This window comes from Ochotona princeps, chromosome 16, assembly GCF_030435755.1.
Source record: "Ochotona princeps isolate mOchPri1 chromosome 16, mOchPri1.hap1, whole genome shotgun sequence".
In the NCBI taxonomy this organism is placed as follows: Eukaryota; Metazoa; Chordata; class Mammalia; order Lagomorpha; family Ochotonidae; genus Ochotona; species Ochotona princeps.
In genome coordinates, this window is record NC_080847.1 from 47839145 (window position 1) to 47851973 (window position 12829).

The 12829-nt window shown below is 57.7% G+C and overlaps 1 protein-coding gene across 2 annotated transcripts; it reads left to right on the plus strand.

The window, feature by feature from the left end:
• The first annotated feature begins 364 nt into the window (after positions 1-364).
• APLP1 (amyloid beta precursor like protein 1) lies at positions 365-9154 on the plus strand. Of its 2 annotated transcripts, none has more exons than XM_004595041.4 (17): positions 365-609; positions 1558-1701; positions 2352-2484; positions 2674-2786; positions 3000-3133; positions 3215-3399; positions 3814-3944; positions 4311-4385; positions 5136-5294; positions 5399-5527; positions 6150-6249; positions 7403-7510; positions 7780-7806; positions 8004-8074; positions 8279-8341; positions 8466-8609; positions 8689-9154. In XM_004595041.4, exons 1-17 carry the CDS (start codon positions 475-477, stop codon positions 8785-8787), a joined length of 1950 nt encoding a protein of 649 aa, XP_004595098.2. In that variant the 5' UTR covers positions 365-474; the 3' UTR covers positions 8788-9154. The 2 variants fall into 2 exon arrangements, with proteins under 2 accessions (XP_004595098.2, XP_058530200.1); XM_058674217.1 differs by having other exon boundaries at positions 7720-7806; positions 8689-8841.
• Positions 9155-12829: the final 3675 nt, after the last annotated feature.

The window sequence follows — 12829 nt, forward strand, 5'->3', positions numbered from 1 at the left end:
CCAGATCAGGGAGGCCAATGGGCCTGAACTGCTGTTGCGAACCTCAAAGCAGAAACGCATATGGTAGCAGGTGGAGCGGGGGGCGGTGAGGCTGTCATGTGGTACCCCTTGAGAAGGACCCAGCTGACTGTGGGTGGGAGAGGGGAAAGTCTAGGCTCCCCAATCCCTAGGGGCCAAGAGTTCACCCGGACTCCAGGCTGGGCCCTTGCAAGGGGAGGGCCTCCAGGGCTCCCGAGGGGCGGGGGCTTGCGCAGCCCCCACGCGGGGCTCCCGAGCCGCCCCACTCTGCGCAGAGCCGCCGCGCTATTGTCCTGGCCGCGAAGGCGGGGCCGGCGCGGGGCGGGGCTGGCGGCGCCGGCGCAGCCCGGGGGCGGCGGGAGGAGGCGGCGGCGGCGCTGGGAGCTCCTGTCACCGCTGGGGCCGGGCCGGGCCAGGCGGGGAGTGCAGGGGACGTGAGGGAGCAAGGGCCGGGACATGGGGCCCGCCAGCCCCTCCGCTCGCGGTCTGGGCCGCCGCTGGGGCCTGCCGTCGCTGCCAGTCTTGCTGCTGCTTCTGCGCGCGCAGCTCGCCGTCGGGAGCCTGGCCGGTGGGAGTCCCAGCGCGGCCGAGGTGAGGCCGGGCAGGGTCGTGGGGGAAGGGGTGGGGACGGGATCGGGCCTCTGGACCCCGACCGCGGACATGTCCAGGACAGAAAGCGCAGTCTCTTTCCATCAGGGCTGCTGGCCCCGAGGCGTCCCTCACAGAACCAGGTGTTCATGAATCTAACATTCCAGGTCCCAGCTGCCCCCACCTGACGCCCCAGCCCCTCCCACCGCTAGCATAGGAACCGGCTTTCCCAGACCCCCTGGTCCCAGAAGCCAGGCCACCCCCTCTGGACTCGCTCACCCAAGGCGACTCAGCCCATCTTCTTCCCACCCGAGCTCAACACCCACCAGGCAGCAAGGCCCTGGAGCCCAACGATCCAGGCCCCTTGCATCCTAGGGATGCGCAAGAGAGCCCCAGCTGCCTTCCAAGACCCGGAGGCCCCAGCCTTCGGCCAACACCGCCCCTCCCCCTGTTCCCCACCCCCGCAATCAGGATGGAGCTCTCCAGTCCTCAAGGACCTGGTGTCCAGACGTGCAGGGCCCTGAAGCCAGGGCTCGGCCTTTGCAAAGGGAGTCGGAGATGGGGTTGGAGGGAGGAGGGGCCAGGACGCCTGGGTTCTCGCCTCCTCCCCCGCGATTAGGTTTAACCCCTTCGGGCTCCAGTGCGGCTGCGCTGGGGTGGGGGTGGAGCCTGTCTCCACAGCAACAAGGCTAAGAGAATCCCTGGGGGGGGGGCGGTGAAGAGAGAGAGGGACCCGGATCGCCATAGTAACAGGAGAGCTGGGGCACCCCCGCCCCATGGGAGCTGTTTCCCAGGGAACATTGCCTCCACGCAGGCGGGAGAGTGGTGCTTGGAGGAGGGGGTTGGCACGGAGTGGGGGGGGGGCTGCGTATTTGTGTCCAAGGGAGCAAAAGGGACCCAAATTGCAAACGTCCTCCGGGTCCTTATTGTCTCCTCCGTCTCCACCGCCAGGCCCCGGGGTCAGCCCAGGTGGCAGGACTATGTGGGCGCCTAACCCTTCACCGGGACCTGCGCACCGGCCGCTGGGAGCCAGACCCACAGCTCTCCCGACGTTGCCTCCGGGACCCGCAGCGCGCGCTCGAGTACTGCAGACAGGTGGGCAGGCCCCGCATGAGGGGCGTGGCCAGTAGGAGGTTGCGGGGCTGGGCTGGGGAGGGGAACCGAGGTAGGGGCCTTAGGAAGCCACCTCCGAGAAGCTGCCGGCTAGGAACTCGAAGGGGGCGTGACCGACAGAGGTGTGGCTAGGCTGGCGTAGAACCCAAGTCAAGCAAAGGGGATGCTTGGTAAGGAAGATGGCCAGAGCAAAAGCCAGTGTTTGGCCATCTGTAGTGGGCTTTGTAAAGAATAGGGGGTACAGCTGGGAGTGGCCAGAGGAGCCAGGGTGGAGCACGGGGTGGAGCCCAATGGGGGCGTGGAGGGCTAAGGGGTACCTGTGGAAAGGCACAAAGAGGCAGGGAGGGCTTTAGAAAGGAAGATCCTGTCTGCGTAGGAGGGATGGCAGGGACTGGGCCTTAGAAGGCTTAGCTTATGGGCAGGTGGAGGAGAGAACGAGGACAGCAGGGAGCTCCTGGGGGCATGGCTAGTGGGCCCTCCGGCACTGACATGTAAGGCTGGTTCTACTGAGAAGCCGGAAAACCCAGGAAGACGTCCTTACCAACACCCATGACTAGTAAAGGGATAGAGACCACGGTGTGATTTGGTGGCAGGGGACGGTGGGCTCATAACCTCCTACCTGCTGCTGCCAGATGTATCCGGAGCTGCACATTGCACGTGTGGAGCAGGCTACCCAGGCCATCCCCATGGAGCGCTGGTGCGGGGGTGTGCGGAGTGGCGGCTGCGTCCATCCCCACCACCAAGTCGTGCCCTTCCGCTGCCTACGTGAGTCCTGGGGGTGGCAAGAGTGGTGGCTGATGAGGGTCCCAGAGGTGGGAGGTGAGGTTTTGGACACTGGTTGCCTGGGACCCAAATAGAGTGGAGAAGGAAGCCTCTGGTGATGACATTCTCTGAATTACAAGGCTGGTGGCTGTTGGAGGGGCTCACTGGGGTCTCCCTCCCTCCCTCTCCCAGCGGGTGAGTTTGTGAGCGAGGCCCTGCTGGTGCCCGAAGGCTGCCGGTTCTTGCACCAGGAGCGCATGGACCAGTGTGAGAGTTCCGCCCGGAGGCATCAGGAGGCGCAGCAGGTTAGGAGCATAGCCTTTCCAACCCCACCTCCTCCCCATCTCTACTGGTGTCTGGACCTCAGGACACCTGCCCTCCCTGGGATCCAGGAACTCCATCCCCCAGCCTCTTTCACCAGAACCCAGATTCCAGGTCCCCAAACCCGAGGCCCCTAGGCTCCCCATCTCCCTGCAGCTGACCCCACAAATCTGGCATCTGGCCCACTCTTCCCGCAGGCCTGCAGTTCCCAAGGGCTCATCCTGCATGGCTCCGGCATGCTTCTGCCCTGTGGCGCGGATCGGTTCCGAGGTGTGGAGTATGTGTGCTGTCCGCCTCCAGTGACCCCTGACCCAGCTGGGATGGCAGATGGGTGAGTGGGTGGGAACCCTCAGTCCCCCAACCCTGCAGGCCTGGGCCAGGTTCTTACTGCCAAGGTATTCTGCTCCCACAGTGACCCCTCCACCCGCTCCTGGCCCCCGGGGGGCAGAACTGAGGGAGGTGAGGAGGAGGAGGAAGAGGAGGACTCCTTCCCACAGCTGGTAGATGATTACTTTGTGGAGCCACCACAGGCGGAAGACGGGGAAGAGGACATAGTCTCACTGCCAAGCTCCCACGCCCCTGCAGTGGTCAGCAAAGGTGAGGCCGTCTCTGGATCCCCAATCCTTCCCACTCAAGAGCAAGGGTGGTTTTGGGAGAGCCTTGAGATAGGACATCTTTAGGGGAGATCTGTTGAGTGGGAGAGGCCCAGTTGGGAGGAATGGAAGGCGGGAAAGGGCTTTGCATACAATAGGGAAGGTAGGGCCAACCCGTGAGGGTTTCAAAAGGATGGGATGATCTGGGGGTATTTGCAAGGCAAGTGGCTATTTGGAAAACAAGTGCTAAGCTTTGCAGATACAGTCCAGAACTGCATCTCCTGTGATGCCAGGCAGCAGCTGGGATTAAACCAGATGCAGGCTGGTCTCCAGTGTGCCCCCTGGGACATGTAGTTCTCCAGACAGGAGGGGTGCTGGGGAGGTCGGCCTGCAGCCCACTTGCTCCTGGTTCTTGCAGCCACACCCACCCCAAGGCCCACGGATGGGGTGGATGTTTACTTTGGCATGCCTGGAGAAATCAGCGAGCACGAAGGCTTCCTGAGGGCCAAGATGGACCTGGAGGAGCGGAGGATGCGTCAGATCAATGAGGTAACGGCACTGGGGACCTGGGACCCTCCTCCATTGCACAGCCCCCTCAATGCTGCTGAGACTCCCTCCCGAGGTTCCCTGAGCACCTTTGACCTTGAGCCTTCGGTACTACCCCTGCCCCCCATAGAGGACCAGGGACTTCTGACACATCTAGAATCCCATGGAGATGTCTGTGGAAATTGTGATCTGTGACATTCTTGCTTCAAACTTCCCTGGGCGTTTCTCTTTGGGAAATGCTAGTGGGATTGAAGGGACCTGGAGTCTCCACAGCCTTCAGGAGGGATTGCGGGACTCACCAGATGGGTGTGTGTGTCGGGGGCAGCAGGGGAGGAGTCTGGAATGCTGAATTCCCTCCCCCACCTCCAGGTGATGCGTGAGTGGGCCCTGGCTGACAACCAGTCCAAGAATCTGCCTAAAGCCGACAGGCAGGCACTCAACGAGGTAGGAAAACTACAGCTGGACACTACCTAGAGAGCTCATGGCACTGTGTCCTACTGGGCCCCTTCCTACTTAGCTCAGCACCTCCTGGCCCTGCCCCACAGATGGCCCTGTCCTTTGCCTGACACTGTCCTCCTCCTCTTGGGCAGCTTCACCCCATGTCTTAACTTTCCTCCCTTGGGGGGGCTGGATCCCTCTGAGCCTGTCTTGTTAGGCCCTGATCTCTAACTCTGGGCCTGCCCCTCTCATCTTACTTGGCCACTCTTTCTTAAGCCCAGCCTCACAGCTCTGGGTCTCTCCTAACTCCCCTTTATCAGCAATGCCCCCCCCCCCCGTGGAGACCTGAGACCCCACTCAGGTTACCCTGAGCTTCCTGTGAGTCTCACCTAGGCCCAGTTTGTCTCCAGGGTGACCCACTCCAGAGCTAGAGCCCGACCTCCTTCCGAAACTTGGCTTCTTGTCAGGGGCCAGATCCATTCCCAAATTGTTCCTTCTTGGTCTTATAATGTGTACCTTTAAATGGGCTCCCATGGGCCCAATCCCACCCCAATCTACCTGTTCCTTTTTCTACCCATCCAGCCCATCTGCTTTGACCTAGTCCAACTCCAAGTGGCCTCTGCCTTGGCCTGACACCCGCTGCACTCCACCTGCTTGTCCCTGTAGCCCTGCCTTTCCAGACTCGCTCTGGCCTAGACTTTTACCCATCTTCATCTCTTCTGACCCTCTGCCCCCTCTTTCCTCTCCCCACACCAGCACTTCCAGTCCATTCTGCAGACTTTGGAGGAGCAGGTGTCTGGGGAGCGACAGCGCCTGGTGGAGACCCATGCCACCCGGGTCATTGCCCTCATCAATGACCAGCGCCGGGCTGCCCTGGAGGGTTTCCTGGCAGCACTGCAGGGGGATCCACCTCAGGTAGGGGGATGGTGGCAGTGGGTTTTAGGGGAATGCTGGATAGAGAGTGGAGGGTGAGAAGGGCTGGGGTGGACCTGGGCAACCTGTGTCCCTGCCTCCCACAGGCAGAGCGAGTCCTGTTGGCCCTGCGGCGCTACCTGCGTGCCGAGCAGAAGGAGCAGAGGCACACGTTGCGGCACTACCAGCACGTGGCTGCTGTGGACCCTGAGAAGGCCCAGCAGATGCGCTTCCAGGTGCTTTAGGACTTTCCTGTGCCCGTCCCAGGCTCTGCCACACCTCAGATCCCAGTCCTTAGTCCTTCCCTGTCCCTTTTACCCTCTTCCTGTCTTTAGAAGCAGCTCAAGACCCCTTCCCATCCCTTAAGTTCATTTTCTGTCCCTTGGATTTCTACTTGTCTATCTCCACATCGCCTCTGTCTTGACCCTTAACCCCTCTTTCTCCCTAACCAGGCTTATCTTCCTCTGTTCCGTGCTCTCAAATCTGACTCCTCTTTCCTCTTCCGCCTATGCAATATTCCGTCCTGTGCTTCCCGAACTCCCAAGCCTTGCCTTCCTGTAGCCCCCTCAGTCTCATTTCCTGTCCCTGAGCTCTCCTCCGACTGTCCTTCAGACCCTGTTTTCTGCCCTTCCTTCCCCCAGTGCCTCGTTCCTTGTGTCCCACCTTGTCTCCTATGCCCCCACTTCACCCTGTTTCTTTGCACCTCACTTCCTTTCCCAAGCCTCCTCGTTGTGTCCTGTGTCTCCTTTGGCATCTTCCTTTCCTCCCTGGTCTGATCCCTGACCCTTCATCCCGCCTCCCTGTCCTGTTCTCCAGCCTGCATGGCTCTGTTCACCTGTCTTGCCCACTCCTGCACAGGTGCAGACTCACCTTCAGGTGATTGAGGAAAGGATGAACCAGAGCCTGGGCCTGCTTGACCAGAACCCTCACCTGGCCCAGGAGCTACGGCCCCAGATCCGTGAGTGCCTGTTACCCTCGGCTCCCAGATCTCTCAGGGAAGACCATGACCTCCAACCCCCCACTCCAGATTGCTCAGGGAAGACCTTGACCCACGACCTCCAATGCCTCCCACCCGTCTCAGTTATGTATTCCTGTATAGTGAACTCCCCCAGAACTTACAGATCGAAACCAGTGATCCATGTCTCTGTTCACCATCCTGTCCGCTGGCCTGGGTTCAGCCGGGTGGTTCTTCTGGTAGAGAAGTGTGTAGTTAAAGTCAGCTAGCAGATCGTCTGGGGGCTGGAGGCTCTGCGAGATGGCTCTCTCTCGCTCTCCAAGTCAGCTTCTCCATGGAGTGTGGCTTCTGCAGGCAGCAGAGTTCGATGTCGCACGTGGTGGTACAGGTTTCTTCTAGCACGAAAGCAGATATACTCTGGTATTCTTAAGACTTGGGCCCATCTTTTTCTCCTCCTCCTCTTCCTTTTCTTTTTTAAAAAGATTTACTTATTTATTTGAAAATTAGAGTTATGGAGAGAGAGAGAGGGAGAGAGAGAGAGAGATCTTCTATTCACTGGTTCGCTCCCCAGATGGCTGCAATAGCCAGGAGCTAAGCACTTCATCTGGGTCTCCCACGTGGGTGGCAGGGGTCCAAACACTTGGACAATTTTCTGCTGCTTTCCCAGACACATTAGCAGAGAGTTGGACTGGAAGTGGAGCAGCTGGGACACAAATCGGTATCCCTATTGGATGCTGCACTTCAGGTGACGGCTGTACCTGCTATGCCACACCATCAGTCCTGCCTATTTTCCCATTGGTTAGAAATCAATCCAACTTTGAGGGGAAGGACCTGCATCTCAGACCAGAGTGCAGAAACCGTGACCTCCCACAACTCTCAGATCTCTTGGTACTTCCTGCTGGATGGCCCTTGCCAAAACACAGTTCCCCTGGCATTTAAGCAAGCTGTGTCTATGGACGGTCACTGCCGCTCTGCTCCCCATCCCGCCCCATCCTGTTATCCACTTACTGCCTTCTTAGATCACACATGGTGCTAATCCACACTCCATGCTGACGCTGCCTCAGCAGGGTCTCCCAGTCCCTCCAGGGACGGCATTTTGTTCTGTGACATTCCCATACTTAGCACCTTGACTAACTTTCTGCTCTGTTTCTCTTAGAGGAACTCCTCCACTCGGAACGCCTGGGTCCCAGTGAATTGGAAGCTGCCGCCCCTGGAAGCAGCAGTGAGGACCAGGGTGGACTGACGCCCCCATATCCCAAGGATGGTGAGTGAACCTGTACAGGGATGAGCCCAGACGGCGGGGAAGGTCACTTGTGACCACTTGATGTCTGTGAGCGTCTGAGCCACCACCGTGAATGCACAGGGAGGAGTGACCGAGGTCATGCAGGGTGGGGGCATGGGAGGGGGACTCTGCGTGACCCCTGCTCTTCTCTGTCCAACCCTGCGAGAGTGTTCCTCCACTGCTCGCTGAAGACCACCTCCTCTCCTCCCCACCCCTTACCCTCTCCTCGCCTCACCTCTGCCGACTTCCAGCAGATACCCTTGTGACCCTCCCAAAAGGTGAGTGTCTCACAGGGCAGACCCCAGCCACTGACCCCACTGAGTTCCTGAACTCACCCTGGGAAAGGGTTTGCATACGGGGAACTCCAGACCTGCAGGGGAGGGGGCATGGCGCTGTTTGTGACTCCTTCCTTGAGCAGGGGGTGTCATCCCTCTGGATCTTTGAGGATGAGAAAGAACTTGGGGGTGGGGGGTAGGGTCTGCAGAGCAAGAGACTGCATCCCCTGGGAAAGAGAAGCTGAGCCCCCTGGAGCAGTATGAACAAAAGGTGAGTGGGGCAGAGCCACGGGCTCCTGCGGGACGAGACACGGGGCTGGACGCCCCAGTCTGAGGGAGGGGATGCTGAGGACGTGGACTGGGGGCTCCTAGGGAAGAGGACTAAGGGTGCCCTCTTGAGCGTCTGGGGTGGACTAGACTCCTGGATCCATGATCCTTCCTCCTCTTCCTCCTCTTCCTCCTCCCCACCCCCCAGGTGAATGTGTCCATTGCAAGGGGTTTTCCTTCCCACTCATCGGAGATTCAGAGAGACGAGCTGGTAAGAGGAGGAAGCTCCTGGGCACCTGCAGGGAGAGGTCAGAGGTCAGCAGCTAGGTGGTAACTCCAGAAGCCACACCAAAGAGCGTCCCAGTCATCCTCTGCCTCACTGCCTCTCCCTGCAGGCACCAGCAGGCACAGGTGTGTCCCGGGAGGCCGTGTCCGGGCTGCTGATCATGGGAGCAGGCGGAGGCTCCTTGATCATCCTCTCTCTACTCCTGCTACGCAAGAAAAAGCCTTATGGGGCCATCAGCCATGGAGTGGTAGAGGTGAGGCCCAGGATGCCAGGTGGGCATGCACAGGCTGTGGGGGGTCTGCTCTGTGACCTCGGCCATACCCATCTTGCAGGTGGACCCCATGCTGACCCTGGAGGAGCAGCAGCTCCGGGAACTGCAGCAGCATGGCTACGAGAACCCCACCTACCGCTTCCTAGAGGAACGCCCCTGAGCCTGTCCGCTTCATGCCTTCAGCTGAGCCCAGACCTTCCTCCTTCCCCAGGATCCCCCCCCACCCGGGAACCCGATTCCCAGCCCAGAGTGGGATTGGGGTGGGGTCTTGAAAAGCTCATTTCATTCCCTGTGTGATGGGGGGGCTGGACATTCTTTCCCCTTTCCAATTCCATCTTTGCCCCTAAGAAATCCCCAGATAGTCCCAGCTGCCTCCCCACGGGGAGCCCCCTCACCTTAATTTATTTTGTAAGTTAATTTATTGCACCTTAAGGTAACCACCACCTTGGTCCCAGTATCTGTTGTTCCCTGGAATTCACCCTCCTACGTCTCCCCCCACTAACATCCCAATAAAGTCCTCCTCCCCACCAGGCCGTTCTGTGTTCATGCTTTCCAGGCCACACTGGTGTCCATCTGTCCCACACCCCCTGCATTTTGTTAAACAGGGATCAGAGAGCTTTAAATCTGGGCAGATTCTGACGGCGGAGGGCTGGCAAGCAAGAGGGCGGTGCCCAGAGGCTTGGAAATGGCTCCCGGGAGCTTTCCGTGGTGCTGAACTGGCAGCAACTTCCAGGCCTGTCAAGTTTCCTCTTGAAGTTCTTTTTTTTTTTTTCCAAAGATTTATTTATTTTTATTGGAAAGTGAGATATACATAGAGGAGGAGAGACAGAGAGGAAGATCTTCCGTCCTATGATTCACTCCCCAGGTGACCACAACAGCCAGTGCTGCGCCGATCTGAAGCCAGGGGCCAGGAACCTCCTCTGGGTCTCCCACGCTGGTGCAGGGTCCCAAGGCTTTGGGCTGTCCTTGACTGCTTCCCCAGGCCACAAGCAGGGAGCTGGATGGGAAGTGGATTGGTCGGGATTAGAACCAGCACCCATATGGGATCCTGGCACGTTTAGGGCGAGGACTTTAGCCACTAGGCCATGCCGTCGGGCCCTCCTCTTGAGGTTCTGATGGAGGAGTTTGGGCAACTCCTCTGTCGAGTCACAGTCCCTGCAGGTGAGTGCAAGAAGCATGATAGGGAACAGCCCAGACCAGGCCAGGTAATAGTACCCACCAGCACACATTTGCTTCAGGTCTGGGGGCGAACCAGGCTGGGCCAGTTCATATCACCCACTGGCAAATCCGAGCACCAGAACAGAGTGTGGGTCAGGCTGCAGCACAAGCCAGTTCACGTTAGGGCCAGGACTGGGGGCCAGCTGGGCTGCACTAGGCTGTAGCCCCCAAGCTGGAACTGGGGGTGGACCAGACCCGGCCAGGCTACAGCACCCACTGGCAAATGCTGAGGAGAGGCAGGCCATGCCAGACTGGGCCGCAATGCCCAACCAGCACCCAAGAGACTCAGGAGTGAACCCAGTAGAGGGAGTTATGGGGGCTCCCCTGCTGGACCATCACTCCCATGGGAGAACGTGAGAGCTGGGATGGGGACAGACTAGGCCCGGCCGGACTACAACTCCTGTTGGCCTCATGAGGGCTAGATCAAGGGAAAGCCAGGCTGGGTTGACTGTTCTACTGGCACACGCATAAGTCAGAGTGAGTGTGGGTTGGATGGGCTTCGCTGCAGCATCAGCTGGCAGATGTAAATGCAGATGCAGATGCAAATTCTATCAAGTTGAATTACAGAATCCCCTGGATAGTGCAAGATCAGGGAGTGGGCTCAGTAGGGAAACAGTAAGCACTTTCCTCTAGGTTGCCACTCCCACTAGTGAGCATGAAAATCAGGACTGGGACAGGCATGGCTAGACAGAGAGTGGCACCCGCCAGCACGTGTGTGGGCTGGATAGTGCGGCTGGTTGAACTAGGCTTCAGTGCCATTGACATTTACAAGAGCTGAATGGGATGTGGGGCAGATTAGACCAGTCTGCTGTACATACTGACAAGCATGGGAACCAGGTCAGGGGGTGGGCTTGGTGGGGGTTATTGCAGGTTGCTCCAACTAGGCTGCAGCTCCTTCTGGTTTGCGTGGGGGCTGAGTGTTTGGTGGGTAGGATTGGGGCTGGGCTGCAACACCCATTGGTTCATGTAAAAGACAGGGCTAAAGGCAGAACTGACCCAGCAATTGCAACCACCAATGTGTACATAAGCTGATTGGGGCGACAGACTGTGGCAGATCATGTATTGGCAAGCACATACAAGAATAAGGTCTGGGGTCACATAAGATAAAGTTTCTTTGGGCCAACTGTGGAGAGAATTGCAGGTTCCATGGCTTGACTGTGGAGTGCATGCGTCAGAGCTGGGCCTCCTCAGTGGCTTAGAGCAGTAGACAGCATATCCAAGTGCACAAGGAGGATATGGCAGTACCTTGAAGCCTGCAGAGGACACCTGGTACCATAATAGAGGACAGCAGACAGAACAAATTGATTATCTACCCCAGCCAACTGTTGGCAGTGAAAACCTGGTCAAATGGAGACTCTAAGGTGGACTATGTCAACCAGTGGATTCTGGAGAGATTTCATTGTGCCAGGAACGGTGAGATTGGCAGTGATTCAGAACTGTTGAACCATCAAAAACTCTTGAGCAGGACCCTTGGAGTGGTGTCAGGTGGCTATCCATTCCAGGGTACGGAGGTGGTAGGGAGGCTGGGTGCGCCTTCTCCCCTTATCTCTGCTCTTCCCCCTTTGACCTTTTGCACCCTAATCAACTATGTAAAAATCACCAAAAATAAAAATAATTTTAAAAAGATTTAATAAAGAATCTGTGGGAGGAGGTCATCCCGCTCACCACGGTCACCATGCCTGGTCTTACTCTGCCCCGTTCTCCGTCCTCAGAGATCCACCGCACACAGCTGTGTGGTTCCATGGCCGCATCTCCCGTGAGGGGTCACACTGCGTTATCAAGCAGAAAGGGCTGGTGGATAGACTTTTCCTCCTCCGTGACAGCCCGAGTAATCCAAAGGCCTTTGTATTGACACTGTGCCATCACCAGAAGATTAAGAACTTGCAGATCCTGCCTCGCAAGGAGGAAGACCAGCCCTTCCTCAGCCTGGATGATGGGAACACCAAGTTCTCTGATCTGATCCAGCTGGTCGACTTCTACCAGCTCAACAAGGGGGTGCTGCCATGCAAGCTGAAGCACCACTGCATCCGTGTGGCTTTTTAAGTGCCCAGAGCAGGCCATGCACACGGGAACCCGGAAGAAGCCTGTGTACACGTCATCAGAGCAAGACGGTTCCTCCAGTACCAGCCGCCGCACACCTGGCTGGCCGCTGCCCTGCAGATTGACTAAGGCAGGGTAGGCCCAATAAGCAGCTCAAGCTGTCGAACCAACTGGAATGTTCGACCACCACAGCTGGGTGCCTCTGGAACAAGAGCCGGAGAGAAAGAATTGGAGAAGAACTCTTGCCCTGGAGTAATCTTGACAATTAAAACCAATATGTTTACAAACAAAAAAAAAATAATCTGTGATATATGTATGTCTCCCCCAAAACCCACCAAGTTTCCTGTTGTGACTTGCCTGCATACAGTTGCAAACAGCATCCACCCGAATCTGCGAGCCCTGTGAGGGCCTGGGAGTCTTAGCATTCTTTCTTTCTTTTTTTTTTTTTTTTTTTTTTAAGATTTTATTTATTTTTATTGGAAAGGCAGATATACACAGAGGAGGAGAGACAGAGAGAAAGGTCTTCGGTCCGATGGTTCACTCCCCAAGCAGCTGCAACGGCTGGAGCTGAGTCAATACAAAGCCAGAAGCCTCTTCCAGGTCTCCCACACGGGTGCAGGCTCCCAAAGATTTGGGCCGTCCTCGACTGCTTTCCCAGGCCACAAGCAAGGAGGTGGATGGGAAGTGGAGCTGCCGGGATTAGAACCGGCACCCATGTGGGATCCTGGGCGCGTTCAAGGTGAGAACTTTAACTGCTACACTATCGCGCCAGGCCCAGCATTCTTTCCTTTTTTTTTTTTTTAAAGATTTATTTATTTTATTACAAAGTCAGAGATACAGAGAGGAGAGACAGAGAGGAAGATCTTCTGTCCGATGGTTCACTCCCCAAGTGACCGCAACGGCCGGTGCTGCACCGATCCGAAGCCGGGAACCTGGAACCTCCT